Source organism: Malurus melanocephalus, unplaced genomic scaffold (genome assembly GCF_030028575.1).
Source record: "Malurus melanocephalus ecotype Western Australia unplaced genomic scaffold, MMel_1.1 scaffold_61, whole genome shotgun sequence".
In the NCBI taxonomy this organism is placed as follows: Eukaryota; Metazoa; Chordata; class Aves; order Passeriformes; family Maluridae; genus Malurus; species Malurus melanocephalus.
Genome location: NW_026623293.1, coordinates 2,500,953 through 2,525,773, shown reverse-complemented (window position 1 = coordinate 2,525,773; position 24,821 = coordinate 2,500,953). Strand labels below are relative to the sequence as shown.

The window sequence follows — 24,821 nt, the reverse complement described above, 5'->3', positions numbered from 1 at the left end:
ATAAAGAAACACTGCATACATACTTGAACTTTGATAATTTTGCTTCTGAAGTTGTTTAATACCACAGTAATATCTGCCAGGTCAGCTACAGACTCTGTTCCTTCATGGCTGTAAGGAGAAAAAAAACCCTTGCAAATGTACTGTCTCATTAAAACATGCATTGTTACTTGGGTTTAATCAGAGAATAAGGTTTAGAATTGTTGATATTTATAGAAAAAAATTACTTTACTTGCACCTGAATATATTTTAACTTCAAAAACTTTCTGAGTTTTATTAATCGCTGGACATTGTCCACAGTGGTAGCCCTCACCGTTTAATTTGGATTCTCACAGGAAATTTACCAAACAATGGAAAAGAGCACCAACTTACAGCTAAACACATTATTATGTATTATAGAGGTACATCTTACATTAAAATATTAAACAACAATTTATTTTTCAAATATGGAAAACATCTTAGAAATTGTGTGATGGCATTAAATACTCTTTTAAAACAGATCTGCTTTAAAAACTGTAGGGAAAGCTTCATCACAGTGCTGAGATAATAAAGAATGGCTTTCAGCAGGCTGCCTTTGGAATCTGTGCCCCTGAAGACATGGCTGTGCAAGCACCACATGAACCTCTGCCCTACTGAACACCAGTTTAAAGCCATGCAGGTGTCTCCAAACTGTACTGCACTTCACAGAGCAGCTAATATGAAAAATGTTACTGTCCCTGTTACTMTGATACTGTGTAATAACATAATTTTCAAATTTTCTAGCTTCTATACCCCAATAATACATATATTTCCCCTTCAATCCCTTCTGTCTTTTATCAGCATCATGTGGGCTCCTCTTGCTAAAGCTAAGAATACAAAAAATGGGTTATGAAAGTAATCTGCTATCCCTTAGGCTTCATATTTTCCCTTAGAAAACAGAAATATTTAAATCTTGTTTCAATGTATCATAACACCTAAAATTTACAGGATTTTACACACTCAACTGAATTTTCTATTTAATACATTTTTGTAAGATGTGCCTATAATTACTTAGACTCATAGAGATGGCCTGTCCTTACACAAAGCAATGTTCAGAATTATGTGAACTTTTGTACTCCCTATTTTAGTTTTACTTTCACACTTTGAAAATATCATATATATGCACACCCAGCCAACAACAGTCTTTTTATTTCATGGATGTATATGCTCAACAGATACAGACTGATTTCTATTTTAAATAAAATGTGGCTTTAAAATGTTCTAAAATAGTTAAATTTGATCCAAACACAAACTGCTGATAGCAGCAGCCGGCCCAGTGTTACCATTTTTGCCCTCAGTTTTTACACAACCAAAATTTTCTCTGTTATTCACTCAGTTACTTCAAAATCACCATGCTATGAATTTTTTAGGTAGATAAAGAGRATTCTGCTGATAAAGAGGATTTTCCAAAGTCTTTACAATACTCTCAATGTGTTTGATTTGGATGTAAATTCAACAAYATTGCTTTGTCTCCCTAAATCTCTTTCATGATCTCTCCCTGTGGGTTCCATCTTTACTGAGTGCCAACTGTTTAACTCAGTTTGATGAATTTCTGTCCTACTATGAAAAACCTTCTAAAACCCAAGCAAAGCATCTTGCATACTGACRACACTATTACATATGTATTAATAGCTACCTTATTATGTAAAAAGTGGTAAAAAGCTAAACATGTCTAGCAAAGTATTTATGTCACAACTTTAACATGTTTCGGGATACTTAGATGCTTTTAWTACAAATTATAATTTTCCATATGGAGAATAAAAGCATTTGGGTTCAACAAATGGAGATCCTTTAAAATCTCAAGCCCAAGAAACAAACATAAAACTCTTTGCCCAAATTATAAAAGATATAACTTTCAGCTAAGAGCCTGCATGACATCAAAATATAATAAATTATATCTACTGACTTTTTAAAAACCAAAATATTCAGCAGGATTTTATATCTATCTTTAGCTACAAACTATTTTGTGGAGTCTTGAAATGTCTTCATTTCCTACCAACATCACAAAGTTCCAATAATAAGCACTGCTCAGACTATTGCTAAGTATAACAATTTTCATTTTCCTAATATTCATAGTAATTTATTAATAACATTGATTTACAAGTGTGACAGCATCAAAACAATGGTCCTTGTTAGAAGCAGTGTTCAAGAGGAAAGAACTTATTTCAAATGTTGTGTAATTACATAAAAATAAATTTCTTGGAGCTATGAGAGGAGCCAATAAGGTCAGTAYTGAGATGTAGAACATGCTGTAACTTCAACATCCTGTATTTCTCCTAAAACTCTTTTTGTAAGTAGAGGTCTGTGCCTCAAAGAAAACAGGTTCATCTCACAGTTCAACASGTGAGGGTATGACTAATATATGAGGGTTGAGAATGTATGTAACACCTCTTGGCAAAATTCCATCCAATCAGTTGCCTGAGTTCTAACAGCAACTTTGTACTATTAATACTGAAAAAGAAATACCAAAGATCTGTTGCAGCCACCCAAACATACTTTTCCTGTTGTACTTTGAGTCTACAGCTTCTAAAAATGAAATTAAATAAATGGTATTGTTTAGATTTCTCATGAAATATTATTTTCTCTAACTCAGCTGAGTTCAATTAAGCCCATTTGTGTTACCTAGGGAAAATGGGCAAAACCCCAGCAGATCATTTAAATTTCCTTTTATCCAGCCTAGAATGTAGCGTGGTTTTGTTTCATTTTGTTTCATTATTTAACTCAACTAAACCACATTACTTATTTTTTTTAAAAGCCATGCTATCTTACACAAATCACTTTCTTTTTCTTAAGAATTGAATGCTAAATTAAACAAATGGTATAGCTACAGTTGGTAAAGATTAAGTGAACCTCTGAGGATATAGTTCACTTAATGTTTTTTTATGCTTTTTCAACAGATTATAAGTGATTTCTGGAAAAAAAAGTAAATTGAAAATTGCAAACAAATAGAATGAATCTAACATCCTTTAAAATGTTTTTCCCTGTAACACTGGTATTAATGTATTAACTAAATATTCAAAACCCCAAAGAGGTTCATCAGGTTTTTAATTTTTTCAACAGTAGCTGATGAACAACAACATATGGAACTATGTATTCCTGGGCTTCAAGCAATATAAATACTTTATAAGAAAGAACCTGTTTCAGGCCACACAATTACTTTGAAGGAGAAGAGAGATAACAGGAAAAGAGAACAAAAAATGAACTGAAGCAGAAATAAAAAATCATACTGCTCCTCTAGAAGGGATTAGATCTAAAGCTTCCAGAGAAAGCTCTCATATGCTACAGATCTATCCTGTTACATAAAACATGAAGAAAAGGTGATTCCTATAAAGAATAGTTGGAATGAAGGCAAGCATATGCTCCTTTATATGAAAATCAACCATTGAAATTACAGATGTAAAAGACATAGAGATGTCAATTAAATGCCAGTTACAGGAGAACAACTTTCTTTCCATTTACAGAAGATTCTCCCAAGAGAGARAAATGTGGGGCAGTCAACATGCAGCCAGGGTCTCAAATTGAAGGGTGCTTTTATATCCAAAGGTGAAAGTGTAACCACAGCAATTCTTAGATGACTTACTTAGACAACTAAGAAACAGTCAGAATTAATTGAAGAAAATAGTCTAAGAACTGTAAATATACTGCATTCAGGGGCACCCTCATGGCTGAAAAGAATGATGAGAGAAAAATTCATGGTACTTCCTCCAGCTGATCAAGAAGCTTCTGGAGAACAATGTTCCACTGGACATACTCTTAAAATTACATGTTAGGTATGTTGGGAATGCCAAAATATKAATCAACCAAACCATGAGTGACATTTCTACAGAATCTGGTGTGAGCTCTTGTATGGTAAATGCTAACCATTCATGGAACTGACAGGGTAAATGTCTGGTAGCTGTGTAACTGTATAGAAAGAGATTTAGCTAGCATCTAGTCTAGCTGAGCAACTTAGGTTTATTATGCATYAACATACTGAAATGCCCTCAAAAACACATGAAGCCATCAAACAACAATTAACAATATAGGTAAATAAGGTACCTCTTACATTAAATCATCATTTGAATCTTATACTTCTTTTAATGCTATTTTTGCTCATTTTTGTTCAGCACTGTCAGAATTTTTTCAGAATATGTKGCATTTTCAGATTCATTTTTGTTTCCAAATGATGGATTCATACTTACGAAAAAACCTGATAAATCTCTTCAGATCTTCCTTTCCGCAATCTCAGTGTCCAAGCACCTGGATTTGCTTTCAGCTGAAAATACCCCTAAGCAAAAAAGACAGGCACTTGTTCTGGTTGCATTTCAGACTCAACCATCTACATATACAAAAATCAACTATGCAACATTTATACCAGCCCCAAAAGATGCATGTCAATGATGCAATCAACTATCACCTTTCCTGTATGTCCATTTTGATGTCTTTCAGTGCTCCATTTGTTCCTAGCTGAATTTGAGTTGTACACAGAACCTCTGCCAGGGACAGCAAGTAAATTATTCAACTGGCCCTAAACTGAAAAGCTTCTTTGAAACTCAAAATTTTTGTCTGGAATGACTTTCCAAGTTAATGCAGTTCCTTCCCATTTTAGGAACACTGCAAACATTTATCACTACATTAAAGTCAGACAGAGCAAGCTTTGAAATGTGAAGAATTGTTACAAGTTTTATCATGCCAAACTTTATCTGTTGAACCGGATTCAGTACTGGTGCAAAAATCACAGACTCACAATTTATTAAGCATTTCATTCCTTATGATAGAGTATTTACAGAGAAGAGAAAACAGTACATAGGTAAGGGATCTTATTCATCAAAATCCTTCCCTTTCAAAGTCCCCTAGCCAATAGAAAATAAATCTTTCATTTCAAAAATCACATGGTTTTCTGCTCTACAGATTGCCAAAACAAAAAGTAATTACTTTGCATGATGATAGGAATTCTCAGGTGTGGGTGTGTCCCACAGAGGCTCTAAGCATTTACCTTAAGTCTCTAAAATAGGAACCTTCTTTAGCCTGCATCATTGTGTAACAAAAAGGGTCATTTTCATCAGAATGTGAGTCATACCTTACATWTGTCAGGGAATCTCAACCTGAATGTAACTATCTCCTACCATCTGTTAGAGGCAATTAGGCTATGAGCCTAAAATTAGGCTCAAACCTATACTGGATAACAGAAGAGGAGCAGGGAGTAAAATTCAGCAAAATGGAGATGAGCTCAGCTCCAGGATGTGCCTGTTCCTTTTAGCATTACGAAGCTTGCAACACAGAGAAATTGATTTKAAGAACAAGATGCTCATGAAGAATTCTCACAAGAAGTGTGCAATTGTAATGACTATTCCTGTACGAAATACTTACAAGGTTGGCCATCACAATAGTATCAACCATGACAGGGTTCTTCTTTGTGCCCAGAGTGAACTGTAACCCCCGAGGAGGTTGTGCAGTTGTCACATCAAAGCAATGGCCTTCAAGCAAAATATATTCCAGTTCGTATTCTGCTACAACTGCCCCATTTATCTATGGAAGGAACACATCATCAATAAATTATGCCACTTAACTAAATGGGAAAAGCAAATTACAGTCACAAACGTGTTGTGTGTGATTTACCTCAAAGTAACTCCCAAAGTAAAAAATAAAAAACCAAAGAAAGGTCCATTCAGAAGGAACTCGACTCAATTATAAAATATATCCAAGACAAAGAGGATTAATGAACAGTCATATATTCAGGTTTATATGAAGATTTACCTAGGTTACAAGAACTAGGAAATACAAAAAAAATCCTTTAATTGATTTATTTTTATCTTAAATGTAGTAATTTTCTAAACATAAAGCTCAACATAGCAGGTAAATTGCTTTAACTTGTACTTTGCATTCTGGTTTTTTTTCTATTTCACTGCTTTCCTTCAATACGTTTTTCTTTAATGAGAGAAAWTGAAAAAGAAATGATACTAGAAATGCTAAATTATTGACCAAATAATCAATTACCAAAGAAAATATTTCCAGAGAACAGACATAAGACAAACCTCACAATATTTCCATTTCCCTCTTGAAGCAGAAGGTCCAATGCAAGTTTTACAGTGTCTACAAACTATTACTTAGACTTACTTCCTGCAAATGAATGTTATCGAGATCACAGGAACTGTTTACTGCTTCAACCAACCARCTTTCAGGAGTGATCATGTTTAGGGTCAAAAGAGGTGATTCTGGCAATTCTAGGAATTTTGCTACAGGTTCAGAAGGAAGGTGCTTGTTGATCCCATAAGTTAATTCTGGTTCCAGAACAAAACGATAGAAGCTGTTGAAAAAGAAGTGTGACAAAATCCCAACTTTTACTGAAGTACAAAGTCCCAAACATGAAGCTTTTCTAAAATATTTTAAAATATGGTGAATATTTACCACGCATGATGATTTTAGGAGGCAAAGTAGCTTCCTATTCTCTTGGAATAGTGTCAGATAATACCTACAGCATCTTAAATGGGCTGGTAGATGAACACAGATCTATTCACTTTTGGTAATTTTGCTGAAAGCGACTATTTTCCGTTAACACTCTAAAGGCTGTGCAAGTGAATATTCAAAAGGTGCACCAAGACATCCTGACTGTGAGCAGCCTTGAATTTTCAGAATCTGTATCACGGAACTAAGCAGGACTAATCTCTATTGGGTAAAAAGTCTTTTCAGCTCCTGTCACTAGCAGTAGCAGAGCAGAGGAAAACAGGGTCTCTCTCTTCCTCTCCAGCTCTTAYCCCATTTATTCCACATGTAAAAGTTCTCCCAAGCACTGGGAAAGAACCAGGCACCAACACCTATAAAATGCCCAGCTTTAGAAGTGATCAAACAATGTTCAYACAAGACACTCAGAAGATTGATGATTGTGACATAAAAGATGTGGGTAATTCCTCTCAAAATGAATAAAAACTAAGGACATCTGTTTCGTGGGCAAGTGGTTAATTCTCCAACACACTGGTTAAAGGACAGGCTCTACCACCAGCTTCTATCATAGGTAATTAGTAATACAGGTGTTAGAATTACAGGTAAAATAGGTGCCAAGGAGATGGCTGTGCTTAAATATTTCTCTTAGAGGGAAGAGTCCTCTCTGGGGAATTCACTTCAGTGTAAATKTCTGTCACTGAATCAGTGAACTCTGTTTTTTTACAGACAGATAAAAGAAACTTCAATTCATGGCAAGTACATTCAGGTTATCATACTMTTAACGAAATGCAGACTGAACATTTACTCAGATTAATTTAATTTTTAAGAGCACTGAATCTGTAAAACTCATTATACAGACAGTGGACTGTAAAGAAGGGAACAGTTTAGGAAGACAATCTCCCTCTGCAAGTTTTCACAGGCATAGAAGAGTCTCCATTGATTTCTTTAAGGCCTGTTAATGAGAGGTGCATTTGATGGACYAGATCGCTTCCSTGTGATACCACATTTGATATCTTARAACAAGAACTTCTCTAAACAAGCRCAAACTGCTTATGTAGCATTCAATGAAAAATGAGTCAACAAAAAGAATCCAGAAACACAAAGCAATGTTTAATTTTTAAGAGAATATACAATGTTAAGGCTGTTTTTCCAAGCTGAGCATGAAAATTGAAGTATAAACTACTTACCTCTTCAGTGGTGCTTCAGACAGCTTAGATTTGCAGTTCAAAAATAACCTGAGTTTCATATTGATAATGTCCTTGAGTACCTACAGAAAAAAAATTTCTGTAAAAAATGGTTCTTGCTAATCACCAAACTTTGAAAATAAGCCAAAGCTAACCTTGTGACATCCTGCCATKTCTCAAGTTTCAGCAGAAATCTCAAACTTTAAAAAAATGTAAATGTATCTATATTAAAGCATATTGTCAGATCTTCTAAATAAAGATATAACCTTTCCTAAAACTTCATGATTTAGCACATGATATTCTGGGTAGTAAAAACATTAATGTATTCTCCTACTGATGCAGTTTTTTWAAGAGCAGTTATCCCCATTTTTCAATGCTTGAGTAATGATATTATCACCCTTGTTACATTGCGATTTTAAAACACTTGAAGGTCTCTAAGTACAACATGTGCCTATTATTCAACAAACAACCACTCTTAAAACAATTACTTTCACTCATTAAAAATAGTTGTATATGGAAAATTGTTGAATATAGTGAAGTTCAAAGAATTATTTTAATACTCAATTACTTACTTATTTTAAATGTTAACAATAGATTAACAATGTATGAAACCATTCAATTAACTTCAAAACATTTTGTAAGTTAATGTATTTCTAGTTTTTTTTCTGTCAGTTTCTTCATTGTTTAATTTCTAAAATACTGATGTTCTGGATGCTGTTATATGCGAGCCACAACRTTAGGACATTATTTTCTTCTCATTTTTGTGAGTAATCTGTTTTGCTTGAAGCTAACAAAGATATTAATTGCTTTAAAGCACTCATAAAAACCTTCATCAAATTACCTTCACTTCTGTGGTTTCTGATACAAAGTGCTTATCTGAAAGCATAAAGCAGCTGTGCCTGAATTTATGGATATTAGAAAGCCCAGTAAGATATAAAAGCTAAGTTACAATACCAATACTAGTAAGGCTAATATCTAAAATTACTATAATGGCAAATAAATTGGGAACAAAGCAAGACAACAGTCATCATTAATTTTTTTTTTTTATTGTAATTTTTCTTCCCTCAGTTCAACTCATGGCTTACACACGTTCTTTACTACAGTGCTGTAACTTTACTCAGCCCTAGAGACCTGTTCTATTTCTAATTTCTTATTCTCATCCTTTGTGTCACCTGAATACCATCACTGAAAAACTACTGAATAAAAAAATAAAGACTAGGGAATAGCATATTTGTGTGAACAAGTGAAGAAGCAGAAAATGAGAACCCAACAGCACTGGAAGCATAAGAAAGGAAAGTATTAAATGACATAAGTTTAAGACCACTAAAATCAAAACAGTTAAAGTGACTCAAATATCTGTCTACCATTCAGAATCAAAAGGATGRTAAAAACCTGTACTGGACTTTACCTTCAAACAAAACAAAACCCTCATCCCACTAGCAAGGACAATTCTTCAGCAATCTGCACAGATAAGAGTTTTGTGTGTAAAATGAAATCATCTTGCAGAATGCTGACGCATCATGCCACTTCATCAGCTGACCATGAAATTTAGTATAGTTGCCAGAAAACAATTCTTAATTAACATTTCAAAGGGATTTAAATAGSAAATGACAAGTGAGACAATGATCCATTATTTCTGTATTTTTCAAGAATACAACTTCTGAAATAATGAACTTGGTTCTATTATTCAGGGCTTCTGAGGACACCAAAAACCAGGGCATTCAAGTCAACACATGAAAATGGTGACAAAATTAGGAAGACACTTTTATAGGATACTTGAAGAGTTTAGTGTGTTTACTTTAAGAAAATTCAAAGAGCATGGAAATTAAGCTTAGGGAACATTGTWAAACAATGGTGTAATTATTTCAGGAGGCCTGAAAATTATTCAAGAACTGGTTTTATTGTGCATGTGGAGTCATTTGCAAAACACTTACTTGAGTTACCACAACTAATCTGAAGAACATTAACTCAGTAAACCATGATTATTCAACCGGTCACTTGGAATTGTTTGTGAACTTCAGCATAATACAAARCATCTACACTGAAAACAAACTTGGAATCATCAACAGGACTGGCAAAATGATGAGAACATCAAAGCTTASAGCATGAATCAAAATAAAAATCCATAATTCCAAGTCTGAGTTTAACAGTCAGGTTAATTAGCCACTGCAAAAGCTCAGTAGGAGCTCTAATCTGTACTCAATTGCTTGGTAATATTTAAATTAGGGATTGATTAAAAAATTATTTCTACTTCAAATACTAATTGTTAAAAAGAAATCCTGTGACCTGTGTTATACAGGAAATCAGACTAGATTATCAAAAGGGGCTCCTTCAGGGATTCCTTTTACTTTTGGGGTGGAATAAGAATTTCTCTATGAAGACAGAATGAACAAAGGAAAAAAGGCAAAAGACAACTGAWAGAAAAAAATCAAAGTTTTGATTCTTCTTTCCACATTTTTGAATTACTAGACACTTACTGGAACAAGAAAAAAAAGGTAGCTGACCGTTAAAGTATGTAGAATAATTTTTCTTCATGTTTTTGGTGAACAAGGTGAAACTGCAATTTTTTCCTTCATTTTAGCAGAAGGAATTTCTACTTTTTTCACATCACCTTAGAGATCACCATTATAACTTCAGGACTAGTTAGCCATTTCTTATAATCTGCTGATAACTTATGTGGTCCAAATATGATCAAGTAATGGCTGGTATTTCACTATTTACAGCAGACAGYGACTCTGCTTTGTCTGGTAATACTGATGCTGAAGTTTGTAATGAAACTTTTTGATAAAAGGGAAAACACAGGTTAGAAGGAAAGTGCTACCTGCCTCACTCTGGAGAGGATGAGAGCAGTTCTTATGATACAATCCAGTACATATTTTAAAAAAGACAGCAGCTTTGACTGAGCGCTCATTCATGCTCTGATTCCTACCTTCCCTCTATCCTTAAACTGACAGTCTCTTAGACCAAGCAGTAAAGTTTAGATTACAGCCTACCTACAGCTATTTATAMCTCTCTCAATTTCAACTCCACTTAATATAAGTAACTTTTTGTTTGTATTTTAAACAAAAAATAACTAAAGATTTCTTTGAAGTGACTATTAAATGACACAAAGTAACAGAGTAGTTTCACCAGGGTGAAAAAACCCAATACTAATATGGACATACTCAATGCAGAATGGGGCAAGAATCCYGTGTTCTGCCATGGTGGTTATTCCCCTAATTTTGCACCATGAATAGTTACCCATATATTCAGCTGTATTCCAATTATGTAACTGAAAAAAAGAGGCTTTAAATATAAATATATTCCAGTGATTAAAGTTCATAGTATTTAAGTCACCTAGAGATACAGTAAGCTAATCAGAAAGGCATAAATTTAATAACTTTGAGACTGGGGCTTGCTGTATATGTATGTCTGTTTGGTTTCTACAGCAGATGGTGGCTTTACCGGTAGTAATAATAATAATAATAATAACAACAATAATAATAACAACAACAACAACAACAACAACAACAACAACAACAACAACAACAACAACAACAACAATAATAATAATAATAATAATAATAATAATACATATATATAATATACACAAATATATATAATCACATTATATATATATATACACACATTATATATAATGTGATTATATATATATGTGTATTTTTTTTTCAGGTTATTTTTCAACTAGAGTTCTTATGAATCAAGCAGGATCTGCAATAGCTGAGTACCTTGGGACACAATGGGAGTCATTTACCCAGGCATGCATGAAGGAGCCTGTTGAGCTCAGAGGAATGAAGGTTTCTGCTCTGAGCTAGAAGGTCCTTGATGTGATTTACACTCATAATATGAACTTCTGGCTAAATTGAGTTTCTAGTCCATTTCACTATGAAAATATTTTCATCTGGTAATATGCTTTCATTTTAGCCAAAAATAGTGAAATGAAAGATCTGGCTCCAGAGAAAAGCTATTGCTTTGGCATCTTAAAAGAGCAAAATTTTTCATTAATTTTAAGAAATGTTCTACATCGCTTCACTATATGAAGAGTGAGTGGATGATTCAACATTTGATACAAAAGTGCATGAAAATGGGARGGGAAAAAGTAATTTAAGAATTTTTGAAACTTGCATAATTACTGCAGAAAAAAAAAGATAAAATATGATGCAACAAATTCAAGTTAGAGGCTTCAGAACTGTAACAGACCATAAAAGTGAAGACAWAATTTACATTTTTATGGGAAACTATACAGGAACCTGAGACAAAGTAATATTCTGCAGTAGGTGAAAGAAGAAAATAATTTAAGCAGCTGTGTTTTTAGGACAGTTTCTCTTTAGAGGATCAAYAGCTACACACAATGGAAGCCTATCTAGACATACTTGGTAGCATTAATCAACTGAGAAATACCCCTCCAAGAGCTGAAAGGTTTATAGTCCAATCTTCTTATGAAGATATTACAGGTCAGATTTAGACCACCTCATTGAGGTACCTTAGAAAACTCATGTGATCTGGTTTTAATGGAAAGAAGCATACGCCTCTTRAGATTTTGAGATGCAAAAAATTATGTAGACAATCTCCTCTTTTGCTTTTTTTGCCTGTAGAGAGCACTTACAGACTCACTTTTAAGAGGACTGGTGCCTGAATTTTACTTGCAAATAAAGTACTCACAATGATGAATTAGGTCATCTTCAACTTTTTTTACTAATTAAATAACTAAACATATTTTAAAGGAAGAAAAAACCAACCAAATTTTGTTTACCCTTTACTACACTGTACATGGAAGTTAGAATGAGTTTAGTAACARCTGAAGGATGAATACACAAACTGAAARGAATGACCACCATCTTACAATCAATAAATGAGTCATCTTCTGTGCTTCTCTTGTCAATGGATCCACAATGGCAAYGACATCATAGAATGGGTCATTCTCTTGGGGCTCGACTTTTACTACGCTGTTAAAAAAGTATTAAAAACAAGTGACATGAAAACTCTAAACTGAATTTGTTGAAATGACARACATTTTTAGACATGAATTTGTAATATCAGAGGCACTTAAGATTTTACTGCTCAAGAAAATTTCAAGCAATAATTGTGATTGCTCCCTGTGATATTATTAGAAAGCTAAATGTGAACAGGAATAAAAAATATGGCATTAATCTACATACTTCTAYACTGGTTATGGACTAGATACATTCTCCACAACAAAATTAATAAAATAAAACACAGTGAGAATTGAAAAGTGGCATTTTTGTCACTTGTCAACAATTTTCTAGAAAGAATAGAAAAGAAGAAAGATCTTCATTGGATCAGACAAGTAATGGTGGTGCCACAATTAAAAAAAAATAAAAAGGAAAAATGGCATATGACAAGTGTGAAACTTGATAGGCTGGACCAGCTTTATGAATTCCAGAATATAATTCTGTTTGATAAACTTCATTATGCTAAGTCAAGCATACCGTAGTTAAAATACTCTGGATCTACAGGAAGAAAATGTCAGTAAAGTTCATTTAAGAAAATAAAAAGTCATAGTCCTTTTTCTGTATTTACAGAATATGTGAACTTGTTTTCCACAAAACATATGGTAGCAGCMCAGTATTGACAGCCACTAGTGGAACTAGTCTCTTAACTGATTTCACTCCTGTTTTCAACATCAAGGAAAGCCCATCAGTACAGCATATTGGAATACCTTTACCAACAAAAAAAAAAGTAGAGTTTCAGAAACAGCACAACAACAATTTTTATAAAAATTAGTAATTTGATATTACAATCAAGTTCTTGTAGTAATATCATATGTCCTTTTAAAACATGCATCCTTCTGCACCTTTTTCAGCAAAGGGTAAAATTGGAAAATCAATAGTTATTATTAATAAGAAAAAGGCAAAGACGCATTATGCTATAGCAGATGACCAGGCTGTTCATACAAAAGTTTTATAGTTAAAATGCTTACTCAAGTTTTCAAAGACCCTATGAAATCATCAGTACATTCAAATGTTAATAAAAAATACTGTAAGTGCATTATCATTTCAAAACTGACCTGTGCTGTTCTTTGAGTAATTCAACATCTTGTCTCCTGTCTGTTTTAGGCARAGAAGACAGCAGGGCATCTATTTTCATAATCAAATCACTGCCACTGTAGTAAATAAGRCACATAGTTTGGTTTTCATTAGAAAAGGAGTAAAATATTAACATTTTCATATCTGTCTCTTTGCATAACGGGTATTTAGGAAGCCCACATCCCAGACCTGGACTCTAAGGTGATGAACTCCTAGGGACTTCTAGCTTTTGGTTAAACCTTTAGCATGACAATGCCCAAGAACCACTACAGCCTTACAGAAGCCTTGTGAAATGTACAATTTTTAATTTTAAGAGATGTAGAATTCACAGAGTTATCATTCAGCCTCAGAGTAATTATTTTTCTCAATCATTGAGTCTTCAAATTAGTGTTATATGATGAAAATGTAGGGCTTGGGTCACAAGACAAATTAAACCTGAATTAATGACAAGCTGTTATTAGTCACAGACTTGCCAAACCAATCTGATTTGGAATCAAGAGAATCAAGTATATGGTGTTACAATCTGCTCACATTTACAGCTCTTTATTACTTTTTATTTTTTTTAAATTTTCCCATTTATGGCAACATCTGGAAACAGACATAAATGACCATGTTTCAAGTTGGCCACATATTTTTTTTTTCTATTGGTATTACCTACTGAAATTTCCTTAAAACGTAAGTTCTATTTCAATGTTGTTAAGTCATAATATTTGTCTATATATGGTTTGTCTCTCACTACTTATCTCCTTRAATTCTACCTCTTGCTGGTTTTGTTTCTCTGGTAATGATTCTTTCAGTTTTGCCAGTCCTTCTAGATAACAGAAATGATACTCAAAAAATCTATAGATGCTGAAAGAACAATATAATTTTGCACTCTTCTTTGTATACAAGCTGTATCTTTAGACTAGAAGATGGCTAGAACTCATCTCATCTTTACACTTTTTCGGTTAATCGATGTGTGAATGCTTTCTAGCACCGTGTCAGGGCACAACATCTGCCCATGCCTCCCACAGGGTCCCTTACTAACAATTCCCAAAGACAATGACTTCTTATCACTCAGATTGGGCTTAAGATGCACTGCATTTTATCAAGCTTTTTATTATTCTTTACTCTTACTCTTATGTAAACAAAACCTAGTAGGAATTGTTTACTCTTAGCTCTGCTCTTGGTTGTAAGTACAGTGAAAGTAGGGAAAGAATTTGGAGTAATTTAACAGCCACACAMATTTTACAAGGCAAGAGAATTTTACCTTTTACTACTGTTTCCCATCTCCTTGACGATAGCTTTAATCTTCTCTGCTGAGGTACTGTATGTTATCTTTTCCAACAAATTAAAGTCTTCTGCATAGAATCCACTTTCATCTAAAGGACCTAGTATCTTAGAGAAAAAAATACTAAGTGTAGAATGTCCTGATAATCCTCTGCAAGCAAAAATAAACTAATATTTTAAATGAGTGCACAATATTCAATACAAAATCCCAGACCCCCATATACATTAGYATTATTAACTATAAAACTAATTAAACTTTATAGTAAGTACTCAGCATTAGATTTTTACACTTATGTGATTACAGTTAATTATCAATCACAAAAAATAACTGCAATGGAAATATCCATGCTATTTTTCATTCCTTCTGAAGTTACATCCTTCTGTCAAGGAATACACTATTTAAAAATAACAACTCTTAGTTTAAGTAAAAGCTCTCTTAGGTAAATTATTTGTCTACCACACTCTTGAGTTATTTAACTCTGTGGACAAATTCTTAACGTCTCAAGAGTTGCCAAATGAAGCAGAATGGACAGAAAGGAAGAACAGGAAAGGATACAAAATGCAGAGTAAGAGAAGATAGAGAATTACTACATTTTTTGGTGTCTGAAGGAAGAGAAAGTGCCTTGGAGTCCCAGAAAATAGCTTTGAGGATATTGTTTTGATGTGCTACTCAGTCTATCAGGCTAAACTGAGCCAAATCAACTTCAATAGCCTACAGAGCTCCAAGAATGCAGAATGTGATGATGTAAGTTTGGTACAGAATGCCTCTCTCCCAAAATTMAACTGCTTCCCATAAATGAGAGCTTATATAACAAAATTCCACTTTTGATTTTTTATTAATGATGCATGAGAGAGATGAAACCATAGTGTGATTATGAAATACTATGGTAATTTAGTAGAAGTCATAATTAGAAAAAAATTAATTTGTTCATAAAAGCRAAACTTCTGGGTGAAATAGCAAGGACAGAATGAAGGATATCCCATGTCTGTTTAATAGGAAATCTTTAAAGTGCAAAAACACTTTCAGAGATATGAATRCACATTATTAAATTTATCCAAGAATTTTAAGAAAATGTATTTCCCCAAAACCTAAAATAYGACATGATTTGACCTTTATTAGTCATGGAGAACACTAATAATAATTTATAAAATAAATTCACATATTTAGTTATGAGGGAGCTGACACAAAAAACGCCAACAATTCTTTAAGGCTTTATCAGCAAAAATGCTTTGTGTATTTCTTAGTGGTATTACAGTTGGATCTCAGAAACATTTAGTGTAAGAGTAACTAAACTCCCAATTTAAAGAGTTTCCAGTAACAAGATGCCAGCATAGTTTTCTTTTTATTTCTTTCTAGTGGTGGAGGAGTAAACTGAAAATAGAAGAGTTAAAGAGTAGCTAGTGTTTGTAATGTCAGGCATTGACTGTCAATTAACAAGAACTATATATTGAATGTAACTTTATATTTTTTGAACACAGTTCATCTGTAATTAAGCTCATCTGTAATATGACAAACTGTAATCCAGGCTATTGGTTTCTGCATATACATACAAGAAATTGAAACAACAAAATTACTATACTTCTATTTGCATATTGAGAATCAAGGCTATAAGGCAACTCAATATTTATAAAAATGGTGGTTTATATATTTATAAATAAATATTATTTATAAAAATGGTGGTTTAAAGGTTGAAATATTAACCTACTCAATGTAATTTATATACATTTATTTACATGGTAGGTATAATGACCATAATGTAGGTAACTTCAGGAACAAAATTTATTCTCAAACATTATAAATAGTAAATCAGATATTAAGCTATTTAGTGAATTTTGTCAAATTAAAATAGCTGTGGGAATGACATACATACACAGTAGCTTCAATGGAACAGACCTAATGAATCAGGAGTAAAACAAAATAAAAAAAACAAGGCAAACATACATACCGCTCCCTAACAACTGGATGAATAASTGGGAAATCAACATAATGCATTTTCTTTAGTCTGAAACTAAAGTTCCAGAAGTAAAAAAAATACTATAAAAAGATTGAGAGACTTAATTTCTGTCTTACCCTGCCATTGCTAATAACAGCTATTTGCCCAGGAAGCAGCTTCAGAACCTCCTGGCAGAACATCTGGTGAGTTTTAATTAAATCCAGTCCTAAAGTGTTGTACTTCTTCTCAAATGAATCAGCATCCATTCCCTAAAACAAAGGTAAAGCACAAGATGCTGGAATGATTCAGCAAAAATAAATTTTATAACAGATGAGGTAATTTTCTTCAAATTATGTGGTAACCAGAAATCAAAGTAAAACAGCCACCTCAGCTTCAGTGTAAGCTCATGACTGGTGGTGTGGAGCCATGGTCTCACAACTATCTAGAATGCAATTTGTGCCCTGGGGCAGCAGTGAATAACCATGAGAGCAGAGCTGAGCTTGAGGTTAAGCAATTTTTCCATCATCCAGCATAACACCAGCATGAAAGGTAACACTTTTCAACTGCATTCTCACTTCCAGGAAAAAGATATTAAAAAATCCATAATACTCTAAAAACTTAGCAGTCATTCYAATATGGTCATTGGATACAACTTGAACATGTTTCAGGGAAGGAAACATCATCCAGTAAGACACATAAAAAATCCATGTTCAAAGTGGGTGAAAACATGCCAGAACTTACTGGCACTGTGGTTCACCTGTCAAAATTATTCTGATATGYATTTCTTCATTAGTAATACACAGACCAAGCAAACAGATTCATTCAGATGCAATTAATATAACAAAATTAATTAGAAACACACTTAGCATATACAGCTTTGTCAGACCCTTATGTCTTCCAAAATGTATTAAACATTGAAATAAGCGCATGACTCAAAAATATTTATTTTCTAATATGGTTCCAGAGAGTTCTCTTAGTCTTCCAACTCTTCCKATTTAAAAAGGCTAAAATTTACAACTCCTGAGAGAAAAACAGTAGTTAGCAATTGTTATTTCATAACTGAGCTCCACTCTACATGAAAAATTCAAAATCAAACAAATTTGCATTTTAAACAAAAGAATTTTTAAAGATACACATAAGAAAATGTTGGCCAGAATAATATAATGTTTACTGACCGCTTCAGTTTGTGCTATTAATGYTCATAAAAATAGAAAGTTACTTCTTTCTGTGTAGTAAAAAGTTACTTTTGAAGTCTTAATTCTTGAAAAACATTAATACCACAATTATAATTAAATGAGAGAGTTATTAAAAAAAACAATTAAAAATTCAACTATTTTGTCTCAATTATCTGGTACCCATATTCTGTATTTTTCAATACTCTCATATTTTCTCCCTTTAAAGAAATTCTCTGTTCTTCCATCACATAAAAGTTATCAAAAATTGAAATCTGCTTGAGCAGAAACTGTATAATGGGTAATAAACTTCAGGGCATTTGGCTAAACACTGTTATTCTCAACATCTCCTTACAATAAAATATATGTAAAATGAAAAAGAAAGTAATCTAATTTAGTTTGCACTCACTGGGATTAGGAGTTTAATAATTTTAGTTCCAGCAGCAAGGGATTTTGCTGTCTCTTCCTTACTGAGTTTACTTAGRAAACTTTTTAAGTTGCTGTTATTTTGGGTTAGAAAAGCAGCCAAAATTCCTCTWGCAATGGCTGTGTTATCTTCCTTTATTTTTGATGAAGGATTGTTCAAAATCCCAACTCGTGTATGACTGCTTGTTTTCTGCAAAGAAAAACACAGAACAATAAGTAATTTTACAGTTCCATCTGCTGTTACCTAATGTATTCATACCAATTACAACTCTGTGAAATGCCCTTAAGTATTTAATTTTTTCCAGCTATTTGTCTTTAGAAAAGATACATCAATGACTAATTCAGAACTCCAACTGTGAGTAAAAATGTAATTAGTAAGGATTTACCTATTCTGTAATAAATATTTTAAATAGAAGTGTTAMGTTTTCTTAATAGAACAATTACTTTGAGCATTTTGCAGAAGYATGTTTTAAACAAAGGACATACACAAGTGTTCATTTACAGACTTCAGAACTAGTTTTATAGATGTCTGTCTGCTTTTCAGAAATTATTGAATGAAGCATAAAATAAATGCAAGACAATTTATCCATTTATCACTTTAATCTTCATCAGCAGAAAAATCTTTCCTATGTATCCTAACATCCCTTCCAGGTAATACTCTGGGCTATCTGATGGRAGAAAGTCTAACTAGGAAGAAATTCACCCTTTTAACACACAGCGTCACAGTTTGTCTTCTGCCTCACGAGTCTGTGAATAAAATTATCATTTCCATGCAAGAATTGATATAAAACAAAAGCACAGTTTCTTAAGTATGCAGCTGACACACACACAAAAAAAAAGTTGTTACACTTTTATTTAAGAGTATGATTTTTGAATGCGCAGAGAGTTATTAACAACATATTCATAATAACTATTTTAATAAAACCTTTTAGAAACTCACCAGGCTTTTCAAGGCATGAGAAAGCAGTCGTCTACCAGCAGGCTTATCAAAATCAGCAATTAACCAGATAGTAACAGCAAATAATGCATCCTCATCTGAAAATTAAAGATAATCCTGTTTTACATTCTGGAGAACCTTTTCATGACTACTGAAAAATGAATTAATTCTGTTTGTCATTTCAAAATTTGTGTATGTTTAACGGCCGACTTCAACTGTAAAAGTCTTTGCCACATCAGAATCTTTTGCCCTCTGAATTGAAATAGGATTCTTAGAAGGGAATTTATAATGCCAATAGGAAAGAGTCACTAAAAGAGCCAATTCATTGTTGCAGCACTTAACCAAGAGAGCCCTAAATAATTAGTTCCAATTAACAAAACTTGCATTATCAGAGGTTACATTTGAACATTTGATGGAGGGTGATCATATAGCCAGAAATGAAAAGAATTAAGTAGTTACAAGAATGCATAAACTAGGCCAGTCACTTTCTCTGGCAGCAAAGGGAGAGTCCTTCAAATAAAGGCAGGAAAAAACATTTCCGGACACAAATTGGAATATACTAAACACAGTCCAAAGGAAGTGAACTACCATGTAAGTGTACACACAGAAATTTTCTCTTTTTCTTGCTCTGTGGTGTCCTGTTCTTCACTTGTCATAGAAGAGCCATGGTAGGTGAAAAATTTTGCAAAATTATCTGTAGAAGAATGTCAGTCTACTCAGGCCTATCATATATCCCCTAAAACAAAATGCATATAGACAGAAACTTTCCAAGGTTCTGATGAGATGCTAGGAAAAGGTYATTATTAACTGTTATTGTGGTCTACAGAAACACACCGGGGAGAGGGATTTGAAATATAGATTCCAGCTTAAAGGTTATAGCTTTTACATGAGATCTCAGTCTTAGAAATAAGCCTACAGATTGAAAGTCACTCATTTGACAGCTCATTGGGATGTCCCTGTGGTTGCAGACACAGAATCAAATGAAAGTCAAATAACTTTATTTTAAAGATATTTAAGTGTTTGGCGTTTCTTTCTGATAATGAATTAAGATAGAGTCTGTAAATAGCACATAAAATTAATGAAATAACAGCACTTTGTTAACAAGGCTATTTTGTCCCTTGATTGATTCATGTAAATAAGCCTGTTAACTGTTTACTTCTAGAATTTAATAAGGAACAGACTACTGTAAAATTCCATGTGGAATTATGCACCCRCTGTTGTAATTTCTTCTAACTCAAGGGAAAGTACTTGCATATGCAATAAGAATATTTTCTATCAAAAGTATTTGAAATATACAAACAAACTGAGTTTTAATAAAGACAAAGTGTATAAATGAGTTATAATCCATCAGAATATAAAGTCTCTTTCTTTTCTACAGAAAAACAAAGGACCATATAGCAAAATTAAATCATCTAACTAGAGGAAAAATAAGGAGATACTTAATGTTAATAAATCAGAAATACAATAAATTATTCCTTAAATTTAGAAATACCTAATTTTGGTATAAACATACAAAGGCTATACATTCTGCACTTGATAAYGCTGTAAGTAAGAGTCACTTGAAAACCAAACATACTCCAATATCCTCAAGTAAAAACRTATTAGTATGGAAGTTGAGTCTGTCTTCTAAGCTGCAAAAGTCATGTAAAGCTTTTTAACTTCATGTCTATAAAACAGAAACAACTAGCCACCACATSTATCCCATTTTAAAGCCACCAAAACTAAAATAACAACCCTGTTAATTATAATTTAGGTTTATAATATTCAGATATGCACTGCTTCCTGAAAGAAGATACTGGGATCCTTGGCATATTGACTTACTTGGGATATTTTACTGGCAAACTTCAACAATTTGTATTAGATGTATACAGGCAGATAGATAACCTATACAGAAAATTAATTACCTTTTTTTGTAAAATACTTCATGTTGTCTGAAATTACAGCACTTTTATCTTGTGAATCCAAAAAGGAGAATGTAGAGAAGTCTTCCACAGCAAATGGAACTGCATAATGTAAGACACAAAGTATTAGACTTAACAAAACAAAAAAAAAATCCCAAAAATCATAACAATATTGAAGAAAAAGAGTTACCAGAGGTAGATCTGAAATGTATGTATCTTCTTTCTGCTCCAAGAATAATGGGATTTATACGGGAAACTACRTTGTTCTGATCCATAAGAAAATCCACTGCATTTACATGATCATCTAACAAACCCTGGAGTRTGAGAAAAATGTAAAATCTGTACTTTTATGTCAGTTTTTCAAGACAAACAAAAACAAAGTATTTGTACAATCTTTCAACTGAGCTTAAAGTTTCTGCATACACCAAGTTATGGACAGTGTCAAGTCAAAAATATAAATGTCACACAAATAGTATTTCAAAATACCAGATATACATTTTMAGTGAACAACTCAGTAAATTCTCAGTTCCTGGTTGAAAAATTCCATGTAATGACTATATACTTAGCTGATCCTTCAGCCTTGAATAATTTAAATATACTGTTTCAAAACCATGACSACAAACGAATTTAACAATGTAATTGCAGATGTGATATTGCTAATTTCAAACTACCTCATTACAAAAAACTTAATATATAAACATGACTGAAACAATTTGCTGTCTAATATTCCATCTTCCACTCATTCAGAAATGTTAAACATACCATGAACACTGCCCGCTGGAAGAAACCGGTGGCATCAAAAATCCTCTGAAGAATAAGTGTCTCCAACTCTGCCGCATCCATCTCCTCTCTGTTAAAGGGCACGCCATTAAACAGCGCTTGAGGCAACGGGCCCAGGCCACTCTTTTTATAAAAGGTTGCTCCTGCCTGATCAAATCAGAAATATCACAGGATTAAACAGACTGYAGCTGACTGTAGTAAAAAATGAAAYTAATATCAAGAGAGGATGAACTCTAATCTCCAAGCACTCTTCACTGTCACACCTTGTCATGAGTAGCAGGGACAAAACAGGAAGCATTTGGAAAACAAACAGGACAGATGGGACTCATCTGTCAAACAGAATGACAAAAGAAATCATAGATCCATATACYGTGTTATAAACTTTTGCTTTATCATCCTGCTGATTTTGCTTAAGATTCTTAGGAAGAAAAGAAAAAATTGAGCAAATAACACTGGACAAAACACTGAGACAGTCAAAGTTGCTTCTCCCAAAGAAAGCATCCTAAAAAAAAAATCTCAAAAAGGCTTTATGTTCGCAAGTCAAGTTTTATTTGATAAAAAGTAGAACAAGCAAATTTTTGCTCAAAATGAAAAGCTCAAGACAAACAGAATGATATAYAGTAGGTAATTCCCCTTTCTTATTCTGCATCCCTTTATGTTTCYTTTCAGTGTCACTTTCTGAATGGCTACAAACTCTATGGCAGTATCTATGCTTCCATCTTTCTGTCATCCTGCTGTCTTCCTCCCTGGTCTTTATCACAGTCCTACTGTCCCTGTTTGTACAGGGGATTTCCTCTTGGTGGCAGATCAATTTTCTTCCTTTAACATTCTCAATGGGAGACTTTCTTCTCCTGTGTGCAGCTGATTCAAACTGCCCTTCCATATGAATCCTCCAGGCTTCATTCCAGTGAGGAACAAAGAGCATAAGGCATACAGCACCTTTTTTAGTGGCTGCCTCAAGGCATCTTTTTAAAAAACATAATACACAWTATCTAACACATTTTAAAAGAAAATAAATAAAATGGGCTCAAACATCTATGTATAGACAGCAYAGCTGAAGACACATGTAGGAAAAAGGTATTTTATGTATGTTTTAGCAGAAAACCATCTACTCAATCAGAAATAAAAATGTCATCTCTACAGCCTTTAAATTAAAACGCATAGCTGTCTTTCCCAAAAGAAATTATACCCAGAAAGCACAGTTAAAGAAAATAATGATCCATTTAGAAGATAGGCTTCAGCTCCTTATCCAGAGACACAGATAAACAATTTCTACAGCATGAGAGAGACCCCTTGACAAGCCTACTAGAAAAATACTTGTGCTCCTGAATGCAGCAAAGAGTAAATTTTCAAAGTGAGAGTAATAATGCAGAAACCCTTACAACATTTCCATTAATGGCAGCTGAAGAAAAATTTGTCTCARAGATGCTGTATTTACTTGCTTCAACATTTAGCAATCCTTCAGCTTTGTAAATGCACTGAGATATGCACTGCAGTATTTYTTACTCAACACAGCTCTCAACATACCTTCCTCCCTTCATCGTATTCAGAATGAACATCCAGGATACTCTGAACATCAGCATGGGGGTACTCACTTCTAAGAACAGCTTTCACATCATCTACTGTCAGAACATTTCCACCTTTCACTTCATGGTACATCTGTAAAAATTATAACAGAAATAAAATGTAGTACATTGTCAAACATAACTTGATAAAATCAATAGAAGTAAATAAACAAACAAGTACAATCTTTTTATAGTGCYCTGGTGAATTTTATATCAGCATAATTTTATACTGCTTTTATTGCTATATAGCAGTTTTTATGCTGCTTTAGTGATTATCACCATTGCGCATATGCACAGCTTTTTATCAGAGTACTGCTCTGATTGATCTATTATTATACTTTYAGTCTAAATCTGAAGTGGCAAAGGAAATACACCTATGTGAGCTGAATGTGAACTGCTATTTTTCTCCACTAATTAGAGAAGCAATCTAAATCCTCTCTATAAACTACCTAAAAAGAGTAGTTACCTGAATCCATATGAATCCAAGCCTGAAATAAGGAGTTGATACTTTTTTCTACAGTGATAATTTTTCCTTACCATCATTATTTTATTTCATGGAAYAATATTTTCATGATACATACAATAAAAATTTGAAGTGAAAATTATTCAATCATTTCTCTTCAAACAAGAAACAATATTTTCCTCTATAGCTCTGAATATCTCAAACCTTTATTTTATTGCTTCTATTTTTGTTATCTTTCAATTATATTTCTCATCCCCTCCTTTATATATTATGAAATGAAGAGAGGAACACAATRTTTTAAAATGCACGCTGTAAATTATAGTTTTTGATCTATTCATGGATAATAGTCAGCCATGCATGTCAACTCCCTAACATTTGTGGATTTCTCTTCCAAGGTATTCCTAGTTACTTCAATTCCTTTCATCTTAAGCTCTCCGTGACACCATTTTCTAGGCACTAAACACAAAAACAAATGAAAGAAAAATTGTTATGTATAAATACCACATTCTCTGATGTAACTTTTACCCACAGAGTCTTTACATAGATGGCTCACTTTATTTCTCCTCCATTCATCTCTCATCTTTTAAATTCCTGTCTTGTGAGAACCTGCATTCTCAAGGCAACTTTTCTCATTAGCTGCAAGCCTGGAATATTTCTATGTCTTCTACACCCACAGACAGGTCAAGCATGACCAAAAAAAAAAGAAGT

At 33.2% G+C, this 24,821-nt stretch overlaps 1 protein-coding gene across 2 annotated transcripts in view; it reads right to left on the bottom strand.

Annotated features, from left to right (window-relative positions):
- UGGT2 (UDP-glucose glycoprotein glucosyltransferase 2) overlaps window positions 1-24,821 on the bottom strand; it is a 76,927-nt gene that overhangs the window by 13,424 nt on the left and 38,682 nt on the right. For both annotated transcript variants that reach the window (XM_057366215.1, XM_057366214.1), the window contains exons 16-30: window positions 23,613-23,744; window positions 22,068-22,232; window positions 21,496-21,619; window positions 21,309-21,407; window positions 19,408-19,502; window positions 18,451-18,657; window positions 17,007-17,138; window positions 14,916-15,043; window positions 13,648-13,743; window positions 12,463-12,565; window positions 7,623-7,702; window positions 6,112-6,301; window positions 5,365-5,523; window positions 4,197-4,282; window positions 24-108 (exon numbers count right to left, since the gene is read on the bottom strand). In XM_057366215.1, coding sequence (XP_057222198.1) covers window positions 24-108; window positions 4,197-4,282; window positions 5,365-5,523; window positions 6,112-6,301; window positions 7,623-7,702; window positions 12,463-12,565; window positions 13,648-13,743; window positions 14,916-15,043; window positions 17,007-17,138; window positions 18,451-18,657; window positions 19,408-19,502; window positions 21,309-21,407; window positions 21,496-21,619; window positions 22,068-22,232; window positions 23,613-23,744 — 1,881 coding nt within the window. The remainder of the gene's footprint in view (window positions 1-23; window positions 109-4,196; window positions 4,283-5,364; window positions 5,524-6,111; window positions 6,302-7,622; window positions 7,703-12,462; window positions 12,566-13,647; window positions 13,744-14,915; window positions 15,044-17,006; window positions 17,139-18,450; window positions 18,658-19,407; window positions 19,503-21,308; window positions 21,408-21,495; window positions 21,620-22,067; window positions 22,233-23,612; window positions 23,745-24,821) is intronic.